The sequence below is a fragment of the Nycticebus coucang genome, chromosome 12 (genome assembly GCF_027406575.1).
Source record: "Nycticebus coucang isolate mNycCou1 chromosome 12, mNycCou1.pri, whole genome shotgun sequence".
NCBI lineage: Eukaryota > Metazoa > Chordata > Mammalia > Primates > Lorisidae > Nycticebus > Nycticebus coucang.
In genome coordinates this window covers 103,830,467-103,854,736 of record NC_069791.1, presented here as the reverse complement: position 1 = coordinate 103,854,736, position 24,270 = coordinate 103,830,467, and the positions used below count along the sequence as shown (strand labels likewise).

The 24,270-nt window shown below is 42.0% G+C and overlaps 1 protein-coding gene across 14 annotated transcripts in view; it reads right to left on the bottom strand.

The window, feature by feature from the left end:
- The window catches only part of RBFOX1 (RNA binding fox-1 homolog 1), a 2,283,260-nt gene that overhangs the window by 600,127 nt on the left and 1,658,863 nt on the right, over nucleotides 1-24,270 (bottom strand). For all 14 annotated transcript variants that reach the window (XR_008373346.1, XR_008373347.1, XM_053556410.1 and 11 more), the window contains one exon: nucleotides 22,758-22,799. Coding sequence is in view for 12 of the 14 variants with exons in the window: in XM_053556410.1 (XP_053412385.1) it covers nucleotides 22,758-22,799 (42 nt within the window). In the remaining 2 variants the exon portion in view is untranslated. The remainder of the gene's footprint in view (nucleotides 1-22,757; nucleotides 22,800-24,270) is intronic.

The window sequence follows — 24,270 nt, the reverse complement described above, 5'->3', positions numbered from 1 at the left end:
TGGTACAGTGAGAAAATGGCTCTCAGCCTGGGGTGATGTACCTGCAGGACAAGGAGAACCCACGCTTGGGACGACCCTGGGAAGCCAGGAGAGGTGGCGATAGGAGCCTCCCGGGCCTCCAGAGCAGTGGTTCTCAACCTTCTCAATAGCGCAATGTATTTTCATTGTTACAAAGGGGTCGCGACCCACAGGTGGAGAACTGCTGCTCCAGAGGAAGCCCTGCCCACACTGTTTTTCAGTCTCTAGAAATTTCGGTCTGCTATTTCAGCCACCCCAGTTTTGGTACTTGGCTGAAGCAGCCACGAGAAAACTAATACACTGGCTCTCTCTGAGGTTTTGAAGCTCTTTTAATAAGAATGTTTACGTAGACGGTTTTACACAGGAGAAAAAGCCATTTCACAAAGCCAAACCGTTCCTAGGTTGGGTCATTTCTTAAGGTGGTCACTAACCCAGCTTCACTGATACCATAAAACCCTGGGGGGACTTCAGAAGCTCTGACAAGGCAGGATCCTTCCCCCTTCTCCAAAAAAAAACAATGACTCTTGGCGGCTCTGCACCTGTGGCTCAAGCAGCTAAGGTGCCAGCCACATACACCTGAGCTGGCGGGTTCAAATCCAGCCCGGGTCTGCCAAACAACAATGATGGCTACAACCAAAAAATAGCCCCACTACTGTGGCGGGCACCTGTAATCCCAGTTGCTTGGGAGGCTGAGGCAGGAGAATGGCTTGAGCCCAGGAGTTGGAGGTTGCTGTGAGCTGTGACGCCATGGCACTCTACCCAGGGCACCAGGTTGAGGCTCTGTCTAAAAAAAAATAAATAAATAAAAAACAATGACTCTTGGAATTCAAAAAGCATGGAGGTGTGGAAGCCAGAGCAGTGGAATCAGCACCCTCTCCCACGATTCAATGAGAAAGGGCATCAAGTATTACCAACAGGCAGAGGGGACCACCTCAATAGAGGAATGTCTGAGGGGGCGGGGGGGGTAAGAGTTCATCTCCTGGGCCCCAGTAACTCAGAACACATCGCAGCCCCTGCAGTTTACTGCTTGACTTAATAAGTTGAGCAAATGCTCGGGCTCCTCAATAAAAGCACAATCTCAAGTTTCTTAAAAGGGATACAAAGTGGCTAATGGATTGGGAGAAATTGGTTGTAGCTGGAAGCGCATTTCAGAAGTACATTTTGTTTATATTAAAACCTCATTTGAGTATCAGATCAAGGGAAAGCTTCTAACAGGGCAAGTTTAATATGACTAATACTCGCACAACCTCAGAACATTCCATTTCCATCAACCCGAGAGATATAATTTTAAAAACATTTTAAAGTCACTAATATGGTAAGATGCTGCTAATATGGTACAAATTACAACAAGAAGGCGCAAACGTGATACCGAATATTTGCTGAGGAACTCCGTAGCAAATCTCATCATTGTACTAATATGATGACAGGTTGCAAATACCGGCATTCCACCATACCATCTCCCCATTAGTCCCATCTTTATGATGTTGCAAATGGCACCGTTATTCACAGATTAGTTCATCTTAGAGATTTTGTGCTCTTGATGCTAATAAATGCACTGGCTTCACCGCCTACCCCAACCTTCAACTCCCATTTCGACTTTCAGAAGAAAATTCATCATGTAAAAACTCACTGCAGTTTGTAAAATAGCATTTACTTTGGTGAGTTAAACACAGAGATCACTGATGTATTTTGAAACAATTGGGCTGTCAGGACCTTGCCCACCAATGCCAAGAATTCCCCCCATGAATTGTCTGAACAAAGACTAGCTTGATTGCACGGCTATATGTGCAGCAAGGAAGCTGCTTGCTCAGAGGAATAATTCCCCCAGAGCTAAAACTCCACAGGCCTTGAAGAGATTTCTGGGCAGAAAATTGTAAGTGCATCGGGAAAAGTCTGTGCAAAGAAAACCTCTGGGGTATCGTCCACTCCGTGGCCCTCCTCCAAGAAGTCAGACTCATGCCTTTGCCCACCCCTCCCTTTCGTACCATTCACACTGCACACTTCCAAGCTGTTCCAGAAATGCAACGTTAGAAAATTGTGAGAAAGTATTTAACTAAGACAACAACCAGCAGTCTGTTCACTGGTCCCAAGAGAGGTGACATTGCTTAAGCTGTACAAGATACTGTGTCATTATCCCCAGGGCTCACAGGAGGTATATGAGCCGCATATCAACCATGACCCTGGAATGGGAATTTCAAGTGGTGATTCCACAATATGTACAAACTGTTTCAAATAAGCATCTTGCCTGGGAGTGGGAAGGCAGTATTTAAAAATGGTTCTACTTTCTCTCTGTTTTTCTTTTGTGTTTTGTTAGAATGTGTATTATTAGGAGGAAAAAAATTATTTGCAAATAGGAAATATTACTATTTTAACTATTTGAAGAATTTCAAACATTGGTAAATGTCTTACACTCACGGGAAGTGAGAAGGTATATGGCAGGATTTTTGTACATTAAACGTATGAAAATATTTTATATTTCCACAAAGAAATGTAGAACCTATGTTGTTTGGTTTTTTGGTGATGATGTCACGCTTCTTCAGCTTTTAATGTTTTTGTTTTTCTGTTTTTGAGAAAGACTTGGGTAAAATAAACCATTTCCTTTTCACTTAACTCTGTTACAAAGCAACACACACACACGTACGTCAGAAAATAAATAGCAAGGGATATGTGGTGACAGTATGGGGAACGATAGGGTAGGGTGAGGACTGTGGCAAAGCAAACTATGTCTGCCATCTAAACAAAGCAATGGTTATTCAGTCACAAACTGTTTCCATGTTGATATCCAAGCCCCAAATTGCCTGGGTTTTTATTTTAGTTTTCTAAAATATTTGTTATTTTAATGAAAAGCCAGAAATCTGGTTATTTCTATGAAATCTCCAGATTTTTAAATACTAACAACTGTTTTGTTTTTTTTCCAATCACCTATGCCAGAAAATATTGTCCCAAGACAACATGAAAGTAGGCTAGAGGTTTTGGTTTGTTGTTTGTTTTTTGATAACCTGCACAACAGCTCTGTAAATAACTGTTGACTAAAACAAATAACCATTTGTGTTTGAAGACTTTGATCATCACTAACAATTAAGTACTTTTACTTTTGTTGCCCAGGAGAGGACTCCCTACATAGGCCAGATCACTGCAGCCTGCACCTCTGCAGGGAGCAAGGTCCACTTGTCTGCAGCGCAAGCAGCTCCACAGCCTCAGGCCGTCTGGGAGTAAGTCTCTCGCAACATGGGGCCACATCTGTGCACAGACTCGGCTGAGGAACCAGGGCATAGGATTTCCACCTCCCGACACAGCTCTGTCCTTCCAAGTATCCAGCTCCTCATTATCCCCAACCTATGACTCTAGCTCAGTGAAACTTCTGTTCTTTTAAACTTAGGCTCTGCCTCCCTGTGCCTGTGATGAGACATGTCACCCAGGCACAATGCTGAGGGACTGTGGGTTTCATCTCACATGTCTCTGTTCCGTGAAGGATCACAGCGTCCTGCTCCGAGGTACCCTATGTCTGCACACTGGCACCTCATACATCTCGTTTGCTTTTAAATTTGTTTAGGGTAGAAGTCATCCTGCCTTGGCCAAGAGCAGAAGGTCAATGCATTCTGCCGCACAGTCCCAAGGTTATCTTTCGGCCCGTGCCACTGGGTACGCACCCTGTCATCTTTCACCGTACTAACAACAAAAAGTACCAGCCATCAGTATTTTCAAACATGTATTTAGTTCCTACTATGTTGCAAAATGAGTTATGAACAAAATACATATCTTGCAACCCTGATGGGACTGGATCCAAGGGGAGTGGGAAGGCCGGAGAGAGCAAGACCACGAACAAGTAAACCAGTAAATAAACAAAGTAACGACAGATCCTGGTTACGCGTGATGAAGGTGAGAGCACCGTGCAAATGAAGAATAAGAGTCGCATTAATTAAGCTTTGGAAAGGTCATTCCAGCCCCAAGGACTGAATAAAAGGTTGGGTGATCGCAATTTATTCTTCAAAGCAGAACTTTATTTGGGAGGGCTGAAAGTGCTATGAATAATTATACCAGGAGAACAGTTACCACTGAGACTGTGCTGGGTAACCCAAGATACATGCTCTCCCTAAAAGCTAACAGGACTAGAAACCAGGGCAGGTAGTTTGAATGCTGTTGGAACCATCTACATGAGTGACCACAGTGACCTCATGCTGTGTCAGAGAGAAGATGGGCAGACGGCTCACAGATGTGGGAGATCCTGGGAATCCCAAATCCAAAGGAGAGTGTGGAGGGGAGAAGGTGTAGGAGCTGAGCTTACCGGCTCAGTTCCTGCCTGAACAATTGATTAGGGACTGTTATGAAGGGACGCAACAAGGCGGGGGAGACCAGATCAATGTCCCTGTGTGGAGAAAGAGAGGCTGATGAGTGTGGATTTAAGCACAGAGAACTTAAGATGTTTCAGGAAATTAAAGAGTAGGCTTTTGGATATAAAGACCTGGAACTTGGGTAAGATTTCAAGACTGTGAAAAGCAATCTATACATCTTTTCTTTTTTTTTTTTAATACATACATCTTTTAAAGATCTGCCCCAGTCCCTACAGCAGGGAGGGGGTGTTACCCTTCTCTAAGCTTTCATAATACTTCATCGCACACCTGACAGTCTTTTCTCCTGCCTTGCATTTATCATTACTCATATCTATGTGTCCCCCTTAATGACAAGATAGAACTACTTTCCTAGTGGTGAAAATAGCAGATATTCAGTCAAAGCTTTTAGGGTCAGGTGTGAGTGGCTTATGCCTATAATCCCAGCACTTTGGGAGGCCAAGGAGAAGGCCAGGAGTTTGAAGTTGGCAGGGCAATAGAGTGAGATCCTAACTCTACCAAAACAAACAAACAAACAAAAAAATCAACCCCCCAAACAAACACACAAATAAAAAAACTAGTCAGATGGGGTGGTGAACACCTGTAGTTCCAGCTACTTTGGAGGCTGAGGCAAGAGATGGCTTGGGCTCAGGAGTTCGAGGCTGTACTGAGTTATAATTATGCCGTTATGCTCCAACCTGGGTCACAGAATGAGACCTTATCACTATAAACAAACAAACAAATAAACAGACAGGTAAGCCAATAAATTAAATCACGGCAAGGAGATGTAAAAGTCATTGGAAATCAAGAAGAGGGGGAAAGAAAGGGGTAAAAACCTACTAGTCAAGTACAGTGAACATTATTCCGGAGATTGGCACACTCCAAGCCCCAACTACAGCTTTATAAAAGTATCCATGGAACAAAAGCATTTGTATCCCTTAATATTTTGAAACAGTAAAGAATAAGGCAAAAGCTTTTCCAACTACTCAATTCCTCCCTGATGCCAAAGCACTAAGACGCCTAGAGATGGAAGCGGTGGGGTTAGAGCAGAGAATGTGGAGAGCCGGCAGCTTGTCAAACCAGGGGGGACCTTGCTGCTCACTCTCTGGGTACGATACACTCACCAAGGGCAACGCTGTTTATTGGGAGGTCATTTCTCTTAGTAGCACAAATTTTGTAGCGTGAGGACAACTTGAAAACCTGGCACTCTGGGCAAATCTGCACGTGCTAAGGATTGTCCAAATTCTCATAATGAGTCCTGCTCACTGGCTCATGAACACGCCACCCACCTCTGAAACCACAGAGGTAGTTTGTCCAGCTCGAAGTCTGTGGACCTTAATAAATTGGGTGTCTGTATCCTGAGCTTCCAGTTTCTCAATCTGCACCACCTGGCTGGCCGAGAGGGGGCGGGTCGGATGGCTAAACCTCAAATCTTTAGTTGGAAACAAGTTTTGGAAACATTCTGCTCATGATGCTCTTGGCTATTTAGAAAATTATGTTTCCTAAGGCTGTGCTCCCAAATCTCTGCATTAAAGCATTTAGGAGCAAGTAAGCAAACCCAGGTTAATCAAAACCACTTAAATGTCATTAACTCAGCTACCTTGAAAAGAGCTACCTGAAAAGTGTTTAATTCAGACACTTATAAAAACAAGCCTCTGGCATAAAGGTGTCAAAACACATATGCAATCACGATTAAGAATATGTGACCATTGAAAACAACGCTATAAAACTTGCCAAAAAAAATTTACATCTCTACGTTGTTATCAGCAGAACACCCCCTGAGCATGTATGCACGGTCTGCGTCTTAGACATCAGTCCTCCATCTTTCCTGTCCAAAGGAGCATCTGTGTTGTTAAAAGCAACCTGCAAATGAGAAACCGCACTGAGGCAAGCAGAAATGTGCACAGCATAGCAGTCCTCACTATGGTCTCCTCACACGCGAGCAGGACGTTGCCTCATCAAAATCCAATAACTCCATCACTCCGTCAGCCCAGCACAGGTTTCCTAACCATTGAGAAAAGCAATTTCAGTAAATGGCCAAGCTGCAGTTGCATTCAAACCCGTTCACTCATGCAAGAATTCCCACAAGAATAGTGGAGACATATTACACACACACACACACACACACACACACACACATAGACAGAAAAGAACAGATGCAGAAAGCCAGCATGAGGGAAAACCCACTTCTCACAAAACCTTGCTTGCAGCGACTGTTGCTCTAGGGAGTCTCTCTTCATGGTCAAGCACTATTTTAGTTTGGATTCCCTAGAAGGAGAGCTGAAAATTCAAGTGCACATTGTACATTTCGGAGATGATGCAAGGAAATCTCAGGTGGGAATGGAAAAGTGACACATGAAATGGGATGAAGCCACTAAGTTTGATAATAAGGAAAGGGCCCATTATGAGCAGCTGAGGCTTCCTCGCACCCTGAATTTCTGGGAGATGGTAGCACACGGCTCAGAGCTGCCCAGCCCAGTGGGTGAGGAAGCTGGAGCATCCGTCTACTCCAACCGCAGCTACCTGAGTTGGGTGCCTCCGCCAGGGTCATTAATGACCTGGTTCACTTCTGGTTCACTCTGCCCGTGAGTGAGATGTGTCCACCTCCAGAAACACAGCCTCTAATGTGGTGTTTTTTAACCTTTTTTATGTCATGCACAGCTGAACCTATGGTTAAACTGCCATGACACACTTAAATTATATTGATTAAAAAAGAATAAAAAAGAGAATGTATTTATTGTGCTTTGAACTTCTTTCAAAAGTAATTTAATTAATGGTCTTTAGTAACTTTCTTTAAAAACTTTAAAAACATCTAAGATCCTCGCACAGCACAGCAGTAAACGGTGGCACCCTAGTTGAACATCAGTGCTCTATGAGGAAGTTCACAGGTGTTTGAAGTAAGCCACTTTGGTATACATAAGTGATGGAATGAAAGTATCAGAGCCCTGACATCGGCTGCTACATGCACCCCAGAGTCTTGAAAGCCTTTCCTTTCCTCATTCACGCATGTGTTTCATTCAACGTGTAGGCAACACAGAAATGCTGCTTGTTTGAATAATTCCTACATTCTCTTTACCTTACTCCATACATATTGTGAGTACAAATCAAGCAAACAAGGGGGTTATAAAAACAGTGTCAAAGAATCAGGGCTATTTAAGGCAGCCATTCCATCATGCTTCATTTTCCATGGATGAAATAAGATGAAGATGAACCAAATGCCGGCAGGGTCTGTGAAGGAAGAGCTTCAGAAGGCAGGTGAGGCGGGCCCTGAGCACCCCGCGCTGCTCCTCGGGTGGTGGCTCTAGGTGGTTCTAACTCTGAGGTTGGCAATTATGTGTGGAAATGGAGGTGGCCAATTCCAGAACACAAAGTATCGGCATCCTACGATGCACATATAAAATCAGTCCCCGTAGAATGTGCGTGGTAAATGAACAGAGGGACGGCATTTGGATCCAATAATCTTTGCCTAGTGGTGTTAGACTGCTCTGTTACATTCTGTCAGTGTGTTCTGTTCCATAGCAAATGGGATCGTGCAGATAGAAGTATGATATGGAGCTGAAAATAGGGAAATTATCCTAGATTATCTGGATAGACCCAGTGTAATCATATGAACCCTTAAAGGCAGAAGAGGAACCATCAGGTTGAGGCAACAGAAGAGACAGCAAAGCCTTGAAAAGCGAGTGCAACTCACTCCATGATGACCAGCTTAGAAGATGGAGGAAGGGGCCACGTTTATTAACTATGGCAGACCCTAGAAATTGGGAATGACCTTCATCTCACAGCCAGCAAGAATACAGAGACCTCAACTCACAACTGTAGGGAACTGTAGAATCCACCAAAGACAAGACTGAACAAAGAGATGGATTCTCCCCCAGAGCCTCAAGGAAGAGTATCGCCCTGCCAACACCTTAATTTCAGCTCAGTGGGACCCATCCTGGAATTCTGACCTTTAAGAACTGCAAGATAATAAACTTGGTTTCTAATACACAACTTCTGTGGTAATTTGTTAGGACAGCAATGCAAACAAACCACTGCAGACAGATTTCAACACAAATTCCAGCTCTCAGTCATTTTTTGCTGCCTGGAAAGACTTTGCTTTAATTAAGCCTTCAAGATCACCTTCTGGGTTTAAGGAAAAGAGCAAGATGATCTATTGTCATGGCTTATACGACAGACATGGGAAACTGAGGGTTGACATGACCTCCACCTTGCCTCTGCCTGGTAGAGAGTCTCTGCATTGTCCTTTCTCTTAATGTATTATTATTATTATTATTAACTTATAATGCATGCTCTGTGTGCTTAATCTGTTATTGTTTGTTAGAGGCATGGAAAGGCATTCCACATCTCCCTGGAGTGGGAAATTTAGCTTCAGCATACAGACCACTACCTGACTAATCTCTTTTTAGAAAATAAATAGGATTCAGAATCAGTAAATGGCTGGAAAGAGAGGGTTTCTGCAACTCAATAGCTCAGAAGATAGGGGTGATGTCAAATTTTCCTCTTGTTGAACCAAATCTTTGTATTTCATTTCCTCCTCTTCATGGAAAACTCTACCATACAAAGAAAAACTATTCCAACCAGCTATCTACTCAATGACTGTGGGTGGCTTTGAACTAGAAAACAAGAATTCCTACAAGTACAGCCACTATTCTGAAAGAAAAAAAGTTTTTTCAGCATTTTTTAAAAAAGTTTTTAAGCAAAAGGAGAGGGTTTATTGAAAGATAAAAGAGATATGTCTTTTTCTACACTTTTTTTTTTCTTTGAGACAGAGTCTCACTACATCACCCTTGGTAGAGTGCTGTGGCATCACAGCTCACAGCAACTTCAAACTCTTGGGCTTAAGTGATTTTCTTGCCTCAGGTGCCCACCACAACACCCGGCTATTTTTTATTGCAGTTGTCATTATTGTTTAGCTGGCCGGGGCCGGGTTCGAACCCACCAGCCTTGGTGTATGTGGCTGATGTCGTAACCACTCATAAATCAGGGATGAGAAGATAGATGTCAAAGAAATTAACTGGTAGCACCTAAATATCTGTACATAAAATATTCACACGGTCAATACTTAAAGATCCAACTAACCAGGTGAGACCTTTTCCAGCTGTCAGAGTTAGAATCTGCAAAGACCTGGACTCAATCTTAGGTCTCACCACAAACTCCAAAGAGATGAAGCATTGTACCCTTCTTTTATCATAACTTTGGGATAGAACTGAGTCCCCTAAAGTGGTTGCAGACTTTGCTTGAGCTCACATGATCCAAACAGACATTGAGGCATGCACCATGGCACCCCAAACAAGTCTTGAAATGAAAAAACAGACCTGAATTTAACACCAAGCTCCATCATCATCTGTGACTGCAGGGACTAACAGTTAGCCTCCCTTTGCTCCTCTATAAATAGGCATTATAGACTATTTTCCTGTGAATTAATGTGTACAACACAGCATTAGGGGGTGCCCAATGCCTACTGGCTTTAAGAACTATCAAGTACTCTGAAATGGTTTAAATGTTCAGGAAACATTCCCTACTTCTCGAATCGAGCCACTTCAGTTGGGCAATAATATTTATTTATTGTCCTGTGAATACTGGGCTTTCTACAGGCTACTGAGCAGGACAACACAAGGGCTAATCCCTTACACAGAAAGACAAAATGCCCCATGATCTCATGTATGTGTAGAATCTAATAAAGCTGAACTCTCATATAAGCAGACAGTGGAATGGTGGTTGCCAGAGTCTGGGAGGTAAGTCGATTAGGAAGATATTGGCCAAAGGGCAGAAACTTTCACTAGGAGGAATAAATTCAAGCGACCTATGGTACAGTATAGTAGCCAGATTTGAAAACAATGTATTTTATGCCTGAAAAATCTCTAAGACAGTAGATTTTAAGTGTCCGCATTCCAAAAAAAAAAAAAAAAGTATGTGAGTTCCTGCACATGACAATTAGATCAGTTCTACAATGCAGATCTATATCAAATTTCATGTTGTACACAATAAATATATATGATTTTTGTCAGTCTTTAAAATAGGTTTTAAAATGGGTCAAGGTCTTAGATAGATGAGAGCTTCTCTGCAGAAAGTGGTTCAGGACACAAATGCAAAATCATGAGGCATGTGGATGGAGGAACCAGGCAGGGGGCACAGAAATGATGCTGGACACAGGAGTGAGCAGGTGGAAGGGGCGCTGAAGGCCAGATTAGCAGGTGAAGAAAGAGGATCACTCGATTCCACCGGACCACCTCTAAAAGGACTATCTGGGCAAATTCTACCTCTGGCAATAAGAAGATCAGATAAAAGCAAAATTTCTAAAGAAGCTAGAGACACTAAAATATGAAAGGTTAGAATGCAAACATTCGTCCGAACACCAGTTGCTGGCTCATTTAGATAAGGTTACAAATGAGTCTGCACACAGAAGTGGCCCCTTAGGAGTCTATAAACACTAAAATGAAACCAAATCACAAGGCTGTGACTCACACACTTCTCCGTTCCTCTCTCTGCACACGTGGGCCAACCAAGGATTCACTAAATCCATCTGACTAGGGAATACACACCTGGGACTTGGGATGTTCTGCCCTGACTCTGCACTGCACGGTGACAGGGAAAAGGGGGGGACAGACAATGTGAATAAATCAAAGGTATCTATCCACATCAGAAGCAACTGTGAAGATCAGGACTTTCTGTTTGGCTGGCTGGTTGTTCAGTTTGCTTTCGTTCGTGACTTCAGTAGCACCTTTCTGGATGCTCACAAGGCCGAGAGGTGTGTTTGCCGGGGCTGCCAAAACAAAGTGCTGGGCGATCCAATGACAGAAATTATTTTCTCACTGTTCAAGGAGCCAGAAGTCTGAGACCAAGGAGCCAGGAGCATGGGTTTCTTCGTTTGTAGATAGCCGCTTTCTCTCCCGTGTCTTCACAAGGTTTTCCCCGTGTGTGCGTCTGTGTCCTAATCTCTTCATGTGAGAACGCCAGTCACGTGGGATCAGGTCCCACACACGCAGACTTATTTTATCATAGTACCCTTTTAAAGTTCCCATTTCCAAATACAGTCACATTCTGGGATACTGAAGGTTAGAACTTGACATGTGAGTTTCAGAGGAAAACAATTCAATCCATGACAACACGGCAATTCAATACCGTCGTTTTTCCATAGCTGTGAAAGATTCATTCTGGGACCTCCTGGGGATACCCAAATCCACAGATGCTCAAGTCCCTGATATAAAATGGAGTAGTATTTGCATATTACCTATACAAATCCTCCCACATACTATAAACCATCTCTAGATGACTTACAATACTTCATACAATGTCGATGCTATGTACATAATTATATCATACTATTTAGGTAGTAATGACAAAAAATTCTATATGTGCTCAGTACAGACAGTTACAGTTGTTTGTTCTGCTTGGAGGGTTTAGAGAGATATTTTCTATTTATGGTTGGTTGAATCCATGGACACACAGTCTCTGGATACGAAGGACCAATTGCATCTCTAGTATGAAAATTGCTATTCTCAATCTTCCTTTGATATGCCACCCAAGAAATGGGTGAAAAATAGATATTCCCGAGTGTGCCTCTTCAGATATTTGATCCAGTGATGTGGGGTGGAGCTGAGGAGATGATACTCTTTATAAACATTCTAGGTTGACTTTGAAGGATATTCTGGGAAGGATTTGCTTCTCAGCAGGACCCGTGATGATCTCACAGCACCCTAATCTTCCTTTAACTATAGAGTCTCAGTGGTTCTTGCGATTGGGGCAAATACCTTACTTTTTCAGGTAAAGACAAGGCTCCAAAGACTTGAAACACAGATTTCTCTCCCTATGTTTGCATGGCCCAAAATTCACTCAGGAAAATGGGCAAATATAAGTAAAACACTTAATACTGTGCATGGTATAGTTCTTTATTCTTGGCTGTTAATACTAAAAACCAAGAGTTCTTTTCTCTTGGCTGTTAATACTAAAAAGGCAGCACCAGTCTGCAGAGGCATTGGAGAGGCATTGCAGGATATGATGATGCCAGCTTTTAGCAAATCTTTAACTAAATACTTGGTTCTGAAATTCCCCGAATTTAGCAGATTTCCCCAGTGTGTCAATGGAGATTCTTTGATCACAGGAAGAAAGGAATGGGTTCTGAGTAACTTCAGTAGAAAAAGAGATTACTTGAATGATAGGAGGTAGCTTAAGGGATGCATGGAGTGATACCCAGGCTTAAATAAAAAGAAAGGAATCAGGGTAGATCTCTGGGCTAGCCCTGGGAACTCTCTCTTCAATCAGTCCTACCCAGGTATCACCTCTGAAATGAATCAACCTCAGATTTTTAATCAGACTTTTCTCTTTCCCTATTTTCCATCACTAACTACATTCATCATCCAAAGTCACTCTTACAGAGAGAGTGCCATAGTTGAGCTTTGGCCATATCTACTTCAGTTGGCTAGAGAGTGGGGGTCTTGATATATCACCCCTGCGAGACTTCTCTTCTGCACGGGAAGAGAAGTAACTCCCAGAGGACAGCGGAGTGCTGGCTACATCTGGTGGAAATGCTTGCAGGCTGCAGACAACAGCAAGGCTGTGCTCCCTGGACCCATTATTTACCTACATGAGTGCACAGCCTAAAAAACGGTGTGTCTCAGACTATGAGAGAGGACAGGAGACTTTGGCTGTCTCATTGTTATTTCTCTCAGGGCCATCATGGGTTTGTCTGTATGACTGGGAAGGAAAGAGTCGCCTCCTCTCTACTCCTTCTCATTAAAAGACTTGCTACTTCCTTCTACCTCCAACGAGGGGAAATGGCCAATGCCCAGTTTATTTGCTTCCTGCATAATTCTCTTTCCCCACTGAATACCTCCCACCCCCAAATGGTATTTAGTTCTCAAAAGAACAGAGCAGGAAGACAGGTCCTCACTGAGGCATCAGTCATAGAAGTGAAGAGGGGCTATGACAAATTAAAATGTCAGCATTATTAGCGGTTTTGCTTGAAGCTGTTTGATACCAATTTCACGATAAAGCATGGAATGAGAGAGATTTGCCCTGGTAAGGGGCATGATGACTCGGGATAATGGGCTCAAATTAAGGCAAAAAGAAAGGAGAATGACTATTAGGCCAAGTACCCTAAATGTGATAACTTTGGTGTCTTCCCCAAAGGTCATGTTGAAATCCCTGGGGAGACTTAAGGAAAGACAATTAACATAACATGTGAATTACAGGATTCAGCATCAAAGATGAAGAAGGGTGGCCACCTGGACATTTCTTTAATTAATCATGTTTTACAGTGAAGTTGGGGAAATTAAAATTTGTAATTGCTCATCTGATTTCTTGATTTATTCCTTTTTGCTCATCGATTAATGTTATTGCAAAAATTGGGGAGCAAGCGAGGTCTGTAAGGAAGAGTGTGCAATGCAAGTCTTGGGAAGGCAGCATCCTTTTAAACATTCTTTATGTATTTATGAATTTCTTATTTTAGTAGGGAAGCTTCCCTTGGAGATTATCTAGTGGTTTGAGTTTCTGCAGTTTCGAAGTACAGAACTATTTACTTTGGGGCAAATTCCCTCCACATGGAGACTATCATGAGTATGGCACCGTTAGTTACATAAGATTAAAGCAAGCAACCACCACTGGGTCTTTCTTTTTGCACATGCACACATGAACATGTATGAGACCTCACTGATGGTGAGGATGCTGGGTCTGCACTGGGTGGGTCTTCTCTGAAAGTCAACACCCACAGTGAATTTCTGCTTTCCCCAGAGCTAATTGCTAAAATCTTGTTTCAGCTTCCCATTTGGAATGTTCATGCAGAGAATGGTGCTCCCGCTTGCAGAGAGCTGGTTCTGATGACAGAACAATCTGGAAAAGCAAATTACTCAACTTTTCTTAGGAAAGTGGAGTATCCTGGAGCAGCTAAACAACAATTTTAGAAGACAGACATCAGAGTGTATACGTGGAAAAGGTTACCCTTCTCGGGGAGTCCCAGAAATTACTTGCTGGGGGATCCAATAAAAAAAATAAATTTGTTCTTCCATTATAGACAGATGGGGTTCTGAGTCATAAGGTTTAGAGCATAAAAATAAGCATCATTTTCATTTGGTGTTTCAAACCCTAGCCTTAGCCATCATCGATTTTAAAAGTCATCTCATTTGGGAAAGGGAGAAGGTAGTGAATTGGAAGCCTTTTAAAGCAAGGAAGCACAGTTCAAAGTGATACAGAAATATCTGTTGTTGTAGTGCAAAAGATAGGAATGTGCATAAATTTACTGATCTTTGATGTGAATTATAAGGCCCTTGGTTCAGTGATTTCGCTATTGATAAGATCCCCATCATCCTCCCCACACAAGCCTCACTACCATCCCATTCTCCAGCAGGGAGTGGCCATCTATGTCCTATTGCCTGTTCTTGCAAATAAAGTTTTATAGGAACACAGCCTCACCGGTGCATTTTGTCTGTGCCTGCTTTTGTCCTACAGAGGCAGAGTTGGTGGTTGCAGTGAACACCCTGTTTTGCAAAGAGGAAAATGGTCACAATCTGGCCCTTCTCAGAAAAATGTTTGCCAACCCCCCCGTCTATAGTATCAGTTCTGATTTCCCTCTGAGTGAGAAGGCAAGCACATTGGAAAGGTTTTGACTGCAGTCTTACCCAATTTCTTAGAGTTCTTTTTTACCAACATTTTGCAGTTTCCTCACCTACAGCTAATGAAAATAACTTTTGAGGCTTGCTTTCATGCCATGTTTCCAAAGCATTTAACTTAGTTTGCATAGAAACAGCTCTTTTTCTTACTGCACTCATTTTTCATCAGTTTACACAATATTCCACTAAATAATGTAATTACAATAACAAGTAGAGCTGGCAGAAGCAGCCTGGGAACAAATACAACTGACTCTTGGCAAAGCAGATACCACAACGGGTGAAGAGAAAGATAAACTTGCACAAAATAGTCAAGTCATAGGATGCCGTGGACATCCGCCAATGTGTCGTTTAAGGAGACTGGACAGTGGGTGTTAATCTGGTGAGTCTGATAAGCAGAGGTCAATTGGGTAAGCTTCTTCCATTCCTGCCCTTTTCCATACCATTTCTTGTTGCTTATATGTATTGGTTGCACTTTTTTTACCAATAGTTCCCAATGATTATTTGGCAAATGCACATCTTTTCCACTAGACCGTTAGGTATAGAAGACCAAAAACTGCCTACGTTTTAGCCTCTACTACCTAACACAGTGACTGGCCTATGGATCATGCTTGACAAATATTTCTTGAGTCAATAAATGAATGGAAGCAGGCGTAGCAGGCATTGTTACAAGGAGTCATTCTAAAACGATAGTAAAACACACACACACACACAAAACTTGAAAGTCTCACCAAAATTTGTGTGCGGGGAGTATTTAGATTTCTTTCCCTGCCACCCTAAGAGCCACTGAGGAATGATAGGCTGGACTTTCAAAGGGACAGAAGGGGTTTAAAGAAGGGGAAAGGTATCTCTGATTCTGATAGCTCAATTTCACAGCAGTTTGAAGTTTTAGTATCTGATGCCCAGATGAAGGCAATGGATATAAGCCAAGATGATCATTAGCAATTTACATTATGCAACCCACATCACTCTTACTTCTAGCAGAAATGAGAAACTCACTTCTAACTGGCAAATTAAATATTGATAACGCAGATCTGCTCTACAACATCCTTCACAAGGGCTGGCGCCATGGTTTCAGTATCCTGAAACATCAGTCAATGGCATTCCAGTGGCACAATTTTTGTCATAACTGCAGGCAATCCGTAACATTACATAGTTAATATTTATCTTTAAAAGCTACTCATTTTTAATCAAAACAAATGGAACAATAAATGGAATATAAAATCCAAACTGTACCAAGGAAACTTTGTATTGAAACCGCGTAAATGAAAAAACAGTTATCAGGAGTTATAAATAAAAGTTAATGGAAAATAAATTAATTAATATCTAGCCATTATTAAGGGCCTGGTCTACACCAGATACTATCCTAATAACTTCCAATGCATGTGAAAATTCCTCTTCTTTTTAGTGGAAGTAATAATTGCTCCTGTTTTATAAGTTGTGTGTGTGTTTGTGTATACAAAGATTAAAAGAATTAATGCATTGGTAGTTATTAGGATAGTATCTGGTGTAGACCAGGTCCTTAATTATGGTTAGATATTAATTTAGTGATTGTCTTAACACAATAACTAATAAAATGCCAGGAATGCTATGTTAATCAGTGTGATGAAAATGTGTCAAACCGTTATAAAACCAGTGTATGGTGCCCCATGATCGTATTACTGTAAACAACTATGATCTAATACTAATAAAAAAATAATAATAAAAATAAAAAAATAAAAAATAAAAAAATAAGAAGAGGAATTTGAATTGCAGAGGATTTAAGTAACATGCAGAAGCCTACGAAGTATTAAACTGCAAACTCTAGATTTTATCTCAGTAGGCCTAGCTCCAGGCCCCTGGTTCTTAACGACTATATTTTGCAAACAATGTTTTCAAAGTCTAAAGTGATGCTTTGGGGCTGGAGGCTCTAAGCCTGAGGCACACTCTCTTTCCATTAAAAAGGAAATCTTACAAACCTGTGTCAGAGCCTAGTTAAAGATACTTTAGTGTAAACTGAGAGTTTCTCATTGACATGTAGATTGAGAGAGAATTGAAAAGGGAATAACCTTCTCTCTAAGTGATTCCACTCTTTCTTAAAGACTTGGTGTGGCCTGCAAGCTCTGAGTATTACACAGAATTAGTGTCTCACATTTGGGGAAATACTGAGCTAGAAGGTGAGGGTTCACATGTATTTTCCTGGATCCTCTGCTCAGCTTCCATATCCCTTTTTTGAGGACATAGTGGACATCTTTCCTTTTTTGGTGGGTGGTGGTGGTGGTATTTACTCAGGTAGCAATGGCTCTCTTTGCCTGATATTAGAGACTTCCCTCAGTAGTTGGCTCTGGGCAACTGGGCTTATTTGTTTCCTTGGACAAATTCTTTTTTTTTAGACAGAGTCTCACTTTGTTGCTCTGGGTAGGGTCCCATAGTGTCATAGCTCCCAGCAACCTCAAACTCTTGGGCTCCAGTGATCCTCCTGGAGGATCAACTAGCTGGGACCACAGATATGTGCCACCACAGCTGGCTAGTTTTTCTATTTCTGATAGAAATGGGATCTGGCTCTTGCTCAGGCTGGTCTCAAACACGTGAGTCCAAGGGATTCTCCCACCTCGGCCTCCTAGAGTGCTGGGATTATAGACTTGAGCCACCATGCCCTGGACAGATTCAATTAGACCACAGTGAATAAATTATCCACACTTGACCAATAGGACTCCTTTTCCAGGAATTTGTAACCAAGATGCATTGTAGTCTCTATACCTAAGGAAAATGTTGCACCATAAGGGCTGGAAGGTCACCTTGTCTATAGAGGTCGCAGAGACTTTCTAAAAGAACAAATCCAGAAGAGACCACAAAGAGAAACAAAGACAAGAGGTAAAAGAGAGTGATGTAAACACTTAAACAGTAAATTCTGATTGTTTTCCAATTCTAATCTCTGATTCTGGGGAGGCCCCGTCAGGCTCTTTTATTGGCCTTCAAAGCAACCTTACCTGAGAGGCAGTTTTGTCAGAATACACTCCCACACCATCAGAGCCTGCCCTGTGAATTGTCCTTCAGTGAGAGAAGCTGGGTGGTAGTACATATACCCTGCCTGTCTGTGTTCTCAGGCCTGGCATTTCCAGGAGTAAGAGGAATGAGATAACTATTGGGAATGATAATATATTAACAATAGCTAATATTGATGCCTCTGGGCCATACATTTTGGGGGAATGCTTTAAGTAAATTGTTATATCCGGTCAACAATCCTATGAGGAAGGGAATCTGATTTTATACACAGGAAAGTGAAGCTATGAGAGTAGGGGACATTTGAATTAGGGTTTGGACCCAAGGCCAAACCAGATCCCCATCAATCCCACCAAGCTTTCAAATATGCTGACTGCCATGGCATCCCTTTGCTCACATTGCAGATCAGAAGTCCTGAGTCGTCTTGGGGTCGTGCCTTTGCCTACTTAGTAGTTTTCTGACCACATTTGTTAACCAGACCCTGATATCCAAAGTACAAAAGATCCCTTTGTCACCAAACATTTCATGACTCCTAAGACAACTGGGTATGTGAATCTCCCATCCTATGACCATACAATCTTTCCAACTGGTGGAGGGCATAGGGAAACAAAGGGCTAGTGCAGTCATTGAATTTCTCTCTTAGTTGTTTATTTGTCCAATTGTTGGTCCAGATGCTGGAGAGGTAAGTGTTGAGGGATGGGTTATGACAAGTGCATGATGATTACCATGACTTGTCCTCATGGAGAGCAGTGATTACAGGACAAGCTGGTAAGTACATCCCACCAAAGTCAGGAGTACTTAGATCACAGATTCCACCATTAGCTCTTATGGATTCCCCCCTCCAAAAGAACCCAGCCAACAACATGAAATGTAAGCTAAGGGAAAAAAAAAGACTCTACTCGAGATTGACAAAACTTAGGGTGGAGGAATGAATGGGTTTCCTGTTGTCCAGTTTGTTTAACATGAGTAATCCCAGTAGTTTTCTGGGAAGGGTCGTCCTCTCTCAGGAGTAACTGGTTGATGCTCTTATCTTGAGAAGCCTAGGGCTCCTCTGGGGCTGAGCTGGGTATTGGAGCACAGGTGTCTCACACCTGTGGCTGGTACCTAATGCTGAGAGTAAATGAACAGAGACCACACCCAGGACAGTACCAATGAAACACAAAACCTGGGCAGAAAAGTAGGTTAGTATGCAGAGGCGTGACCTGCGAGATAAAAGCTGGCTGATTAAAGCCTCTCTGTCAAATTCTATAACCCAGAGTTCAGCCAGTTGCTAAGGATTTGTATGTAGGATAAAAGAAAGTATTGAAAGGAATTGATGGGAAGCCAATGCCATGAGTAAAATAGTGGACTTCTGTGAATTTCTTTTGTGGCAGACTCTGTTGGGTAATTATGCTAAAGCCCATTCTCCTCTTCCTCTAGTTTAAGTAAATCCTGATTCTGTTCAGGGTGACAATGTGAGTGATGGACAGAAGAATCTTAACTGCTGTAACCAATCACTGAGATCCCAGGTCTTTTTGCCATTGATTGATGTAGACATTAACCAATGAGATCTAAGAGAACGTTTGCATGGGCGGCTGCTAGGAATGATTTTCCTCCAATAAAATTTAAGATCCAGGCTGGAAAAGCTCATCCTCTTCTTCATCTGATGACAATGTCCTTCTGGGGGGAAGTGATGGAGGAAGTCAGCCTCTTGGAAGAAGGAAAGAAGGAGAAAACCACTAAGATTCCAACCCTGCTTTGAGACTACAAATCCACGGGGTGAACCCTGGAACCAGTAGGTAGTTAAATGTTTTTAGCTTTTAAATAACTCTCAATCAGCTTTCCTATAACTCACAGATAATAGCATCCCAGCTGACAAAAGTGATGTAATTTTCAAAAGTATTTTTTGGAGTATTGTTCTACAACCAAAAATGTTCTGCAGTCAACTGATTTTGAAAGAAAGTTGTACATTAGATCCGTCTCTCTGGTATTTCACTTTTATATATTAGAGGGTCTGAAACGTTCTGCTGTTTAAAAGAATATTTGACATTCTTTAACTTTGTGTTTTCTAAAATTAATTAATTATACGTTTCTTATTGGACTACTTAATATTTTACAGAGCAAGCACTTCCCAGAATCCATTTTGGAAAAAGAATTAATTCAGGGTTTGTGAGAAAAAGAAAGTAGATCAGAAAGAGGAGATGTTGGATGAGCCGATCCTTACACTGTGTCAAAAAAACTAGAAAGGGGACAAAACAGAAAGGGCAGCTTTATCTTCCCGCATCACTTGCTGTTTCCAGGAGGCCAAGGAAAAAGAATACATTTCACAACAACCTACTTGTACCTCTGAATTCTGACAACACAACAGAATGCACTAACAAAGGAATCTAAACGGGATGACACGACCTTCATCCAACCATCCTGTATAGCAAATGTGGAGACGCATTTTGCTTGCCGGATTTAGAACATGTTTTAATTGTGGCTGGCAGACAGATACCCTTAAATGATGTTGCTAAACTAAATGGATTTCTCTTTTTCTTCCGCTTTCTCTCTCTCTTTCTAAGAAAACAAGATGAGATTCAGGAAAATGCATTTCATTGAGACAGCCAGGAATTAGCATTTTATTTTTAAATTTCTTTCAAAAACTCTGAAAGCAGAAGTACCACCCTGCGTGCAAACAGAACAATCACTTCAATAAAGGAGGTTTTCGTTTGAGGGTTGACACACACATGGGAGAAAAAGGAAAGGAGAGAGGGAGGAAAGGAGAGAGAAAGACAGGAGGCAGAGAGTAAAGGTGGAGGGGACAGAAGAAATAGCAGCAGAGGAGCTGCCCACCAGGCCTGGTGACAGTGGGGCTCCCCCTGAGGAGCCTGGAGGCCTGACTCAAGTGGGAGGAGAAAGCTTCTTTACGTTCCATATAGGATCATTTAAATTTTGAACCACATAAATGTGTGTTCTATGCAACCAAATGTGTTATCTATTAATTCAAAACATAAATTAGTTTAAAATGCAAAATCAGTGACTACAATAGCAGCAGCAAACAAGCAAAGCCTCCACCCAGCTCTGGAAGCTAGCTAGAGTCAGTCTTCTTTGGGGCTTGTGGGAGCCACACTTGGGACTAAATTCAATGACATCATCAAACTACCGTCTGGATTTATTTAACGGAGAGGGGAGGGCTCCATTTCTGTTCCTAAACTAACCCCCGCATAGACAATGTCTTCATCGATGAGAAGCAATCCTTCACATCGCCAACAAGCACTTCATGGCCTGTGTGCTGAATTTGCCAGCTGAGAGTCATTTGCAAAAGAGGTTTCAATATTATCTTAATCCTCAGGAATTTATCAGGAGCTCCCAGAGACAAAGGCCCACATTCCTCTTTATCTATTATCTAGCTCTGACCTAGTTCTGGCCATCTTCCTCATCCAAACAGGAAGAGAAATCTGAAGTTGTGATACATTATTTACTAGGGTGAACCAGTAATTCAGACTGCAGGGGGTGGAAAAAAAGGCAATAAGAGAGCTCATGAAAGCTTAAAACATCTTGAAGGCTGTGTCATGAAGGAAGGAGTCACAGCTACTGTTGGTACAGTGCTGGGGAGCCAAGTGGGGAGAGATGAGAGGTTAACAGAGAGGGCTATGCTGGAATAGCACATGAAATAAATATGCATAAAAGAAAGAGAAAACATCAACTTACTTTCTCGGCTTTAGGCAACTGGATTCTGCTGTTTGTTTTACCTATGGACTTAACAAACCTGGTACTAAAAGTAATTGTGAGATGGAAAAACGCTAAATCAATGCCATCTTGAGACTACTCTGGGCGATGCTGACACTCTTGCGAGTTACAAGGCAGCGTACAAAGGCATTAGGCTCATTTAATAAATTATTTGTGTTTATTGGACCCCTTTGAGTACAGTGGTCCCATGACACTCCTCTCTCCAACCCCACTGTTGTGATGTTCAAAAGAAGTAGATTCTTCCATTTTTTATGACAATTCGGAGAAATGACTATGATGCATGTCATCCAATAAAAATGTTACACTTCCATCAATGACCTTAAAGATAAGCCACAACATAACTCCAAACTCAACCATCCCTAATACAAATGCATTTAAAAAGGAAACAAATGGGGGGGTGGTGGTGGTGGAGAATCCACTCATGGATGGATTCAAATGTCATCCCCATGCCAAGAAGAATGTCCACCCGGACACCATAAAAGCGGAACAATGCCACCAAGCTTCACTTATAAGCAAACCATTCTCTCCTCATCTAGGGAACAATTTTACATTTAATATACTTGAACGCTAAGACAGTTGCATTTTTAAGTAGAGGAATAGAACACGAGATTTAAAATTCTGTGTCCTGCTCCCATAAACACAAATGCCACTCAAACCAAAGGTCTACGGATGATGTGAATTCTCCTAGAAAATGCCCTTGACATATTCCATGCTCACCCACCCCAGCCAACAGCAAGAGAGCATTTTAGCCACTCAGCAAACCGCCAGGTCTTCACATTCAGGAGGCTGTATGACATACTTTTGACCTTTGTTATTACTTAGGCCTCATGTTGTACATAAAAAGAGTACAATAATGTCAAACAAATTCCAGAAGAGAAGTATTTATTGCTGAATCTAAATCAAAAAATCCATATCTGCTATAATGGCACTTCAAAAGAAGATATACTATATTTACCAGCTCAATCAATACTAAATTAGCTGGGATAAATATTTTCAACTCGACCAGTCTTCAGATGAAGGCTATTATTTAGAACCCATGTCTCAGGAGAGACAGGACATTTTTGCTTATCAGACAGAAATAAGAACCAGGAAGCTTTTCACAAGCAGGTTCACCTACCCTTAGCTGCTCTCTTTCACAATTCATCTGTTGTCTCGAAACCTACAAAGGAAAGAAAATGAAGGAAAAACGTCAGACAAGTTCTGCATAAGAAAAAAAAATATGAAAGGAAATTGAATGTGACTTTTTAGTCACTTGGCTCAAAGAAATACCAAAGATAATTAATTATGTATTTAATTTTTCTTTAGGTTTCTATAGCTCAAGATTCACTAGGAGTTTCAAGTGTCTGATTGAGAAACACAGCCAGGATGAGTGAGAGACTGGAAGGGGACGAGGACAGAAGGGGATGAGAGGAAATGGGAGGCAAAATCTGCCCGGGGTGCAAGCTCCCTCCTTGGCATGAAAACCCATGCATGCTCTAACAGGTGCAGGTATTCCTCCCTAAAGGCCCACTAGATAGAGAAGGTTGTGATGAGGCACTGGAGTGTCTTCTCCCGTGTGAAGGGCCAGTACTGTCACCTACACTATGCCTCGGCCAATGGGTTGCATTGCATGGTCCAGATCTGTTGGTATGGTAATAAGTCCCCATAGGACTGTGTTGGGGGAAGATTCAGAGATCAATCCATTTATCAGAGAAATTAACCCTGATCAATGTGCAATATCTGCCATAAGATCAATTAGGAGAGATTAGCAATGCATACAGTGCCTGACAATGAAGTTCCTGAACTCATCCTAGAAAAAGAGATACAAATCCTCATGGCTGAATATCACTACAGTCACCTTCAAAGTACTCTCCATGGCCATCTGGTAACTGTAGTGATGTTCAGCAGTGAGGTACGTAGCACTTTTTCAAGGATAAATTTGTGAACTGAATTTTCAGACATCATTCGATGACAGCTCTGATGGCCATTACAAGAAAAAATTTCCAAAATTGCTTTGAAGGGTGGACTAGGTGCTGGTATCGGTGCACAGCTTCCCAAGGGGAGTGTGACCTCTAAACTGATCATGGTGATATTTATTTATTTATTTTACTCTTATTATTATTATTTTTTTTTTTTTTGCAGTTTTTGGCTGGGGCTGGGTTTGAACCCACCACCTCCAGTATATGGGGCCAGTGCCCTACCCCTTGAGCCACAGGTGCCGCCCAACCATGGTGATATTTAGCAATGAGGCACATAGCACTTTTTCTAGGATGAGCTCTCAAACTTAATCATCTGCAATTGTATGCCATGAACTGATTATCCTTGCCCTACCAACATCCTTCTGTTAACTTCTAAGGATGCTTCTTCAGAGTGACCACACAATTTATCATCCAAACAAGAAAAAATATGAGGGTTAAGGGAAATGCATGGGGTGATTTTTTGTTTGTTTGTTTTTTGAGACAGAATCTCACTCTGTTGTCCTCAGTAGAGTGCCCTAGAGTCATAGTTCACAGCAACTTCAAACTCTTGGGCTAAATCAATCCTCTTGCCTCAGCCTCCTGAGTAGTTGGGACTACAGGTGCCTGCCACAACATGCCGCTGTTTTTAGAGGTAGGGTTTCACTCTGGCTCAGGCAATCCAACCTCCTCTGC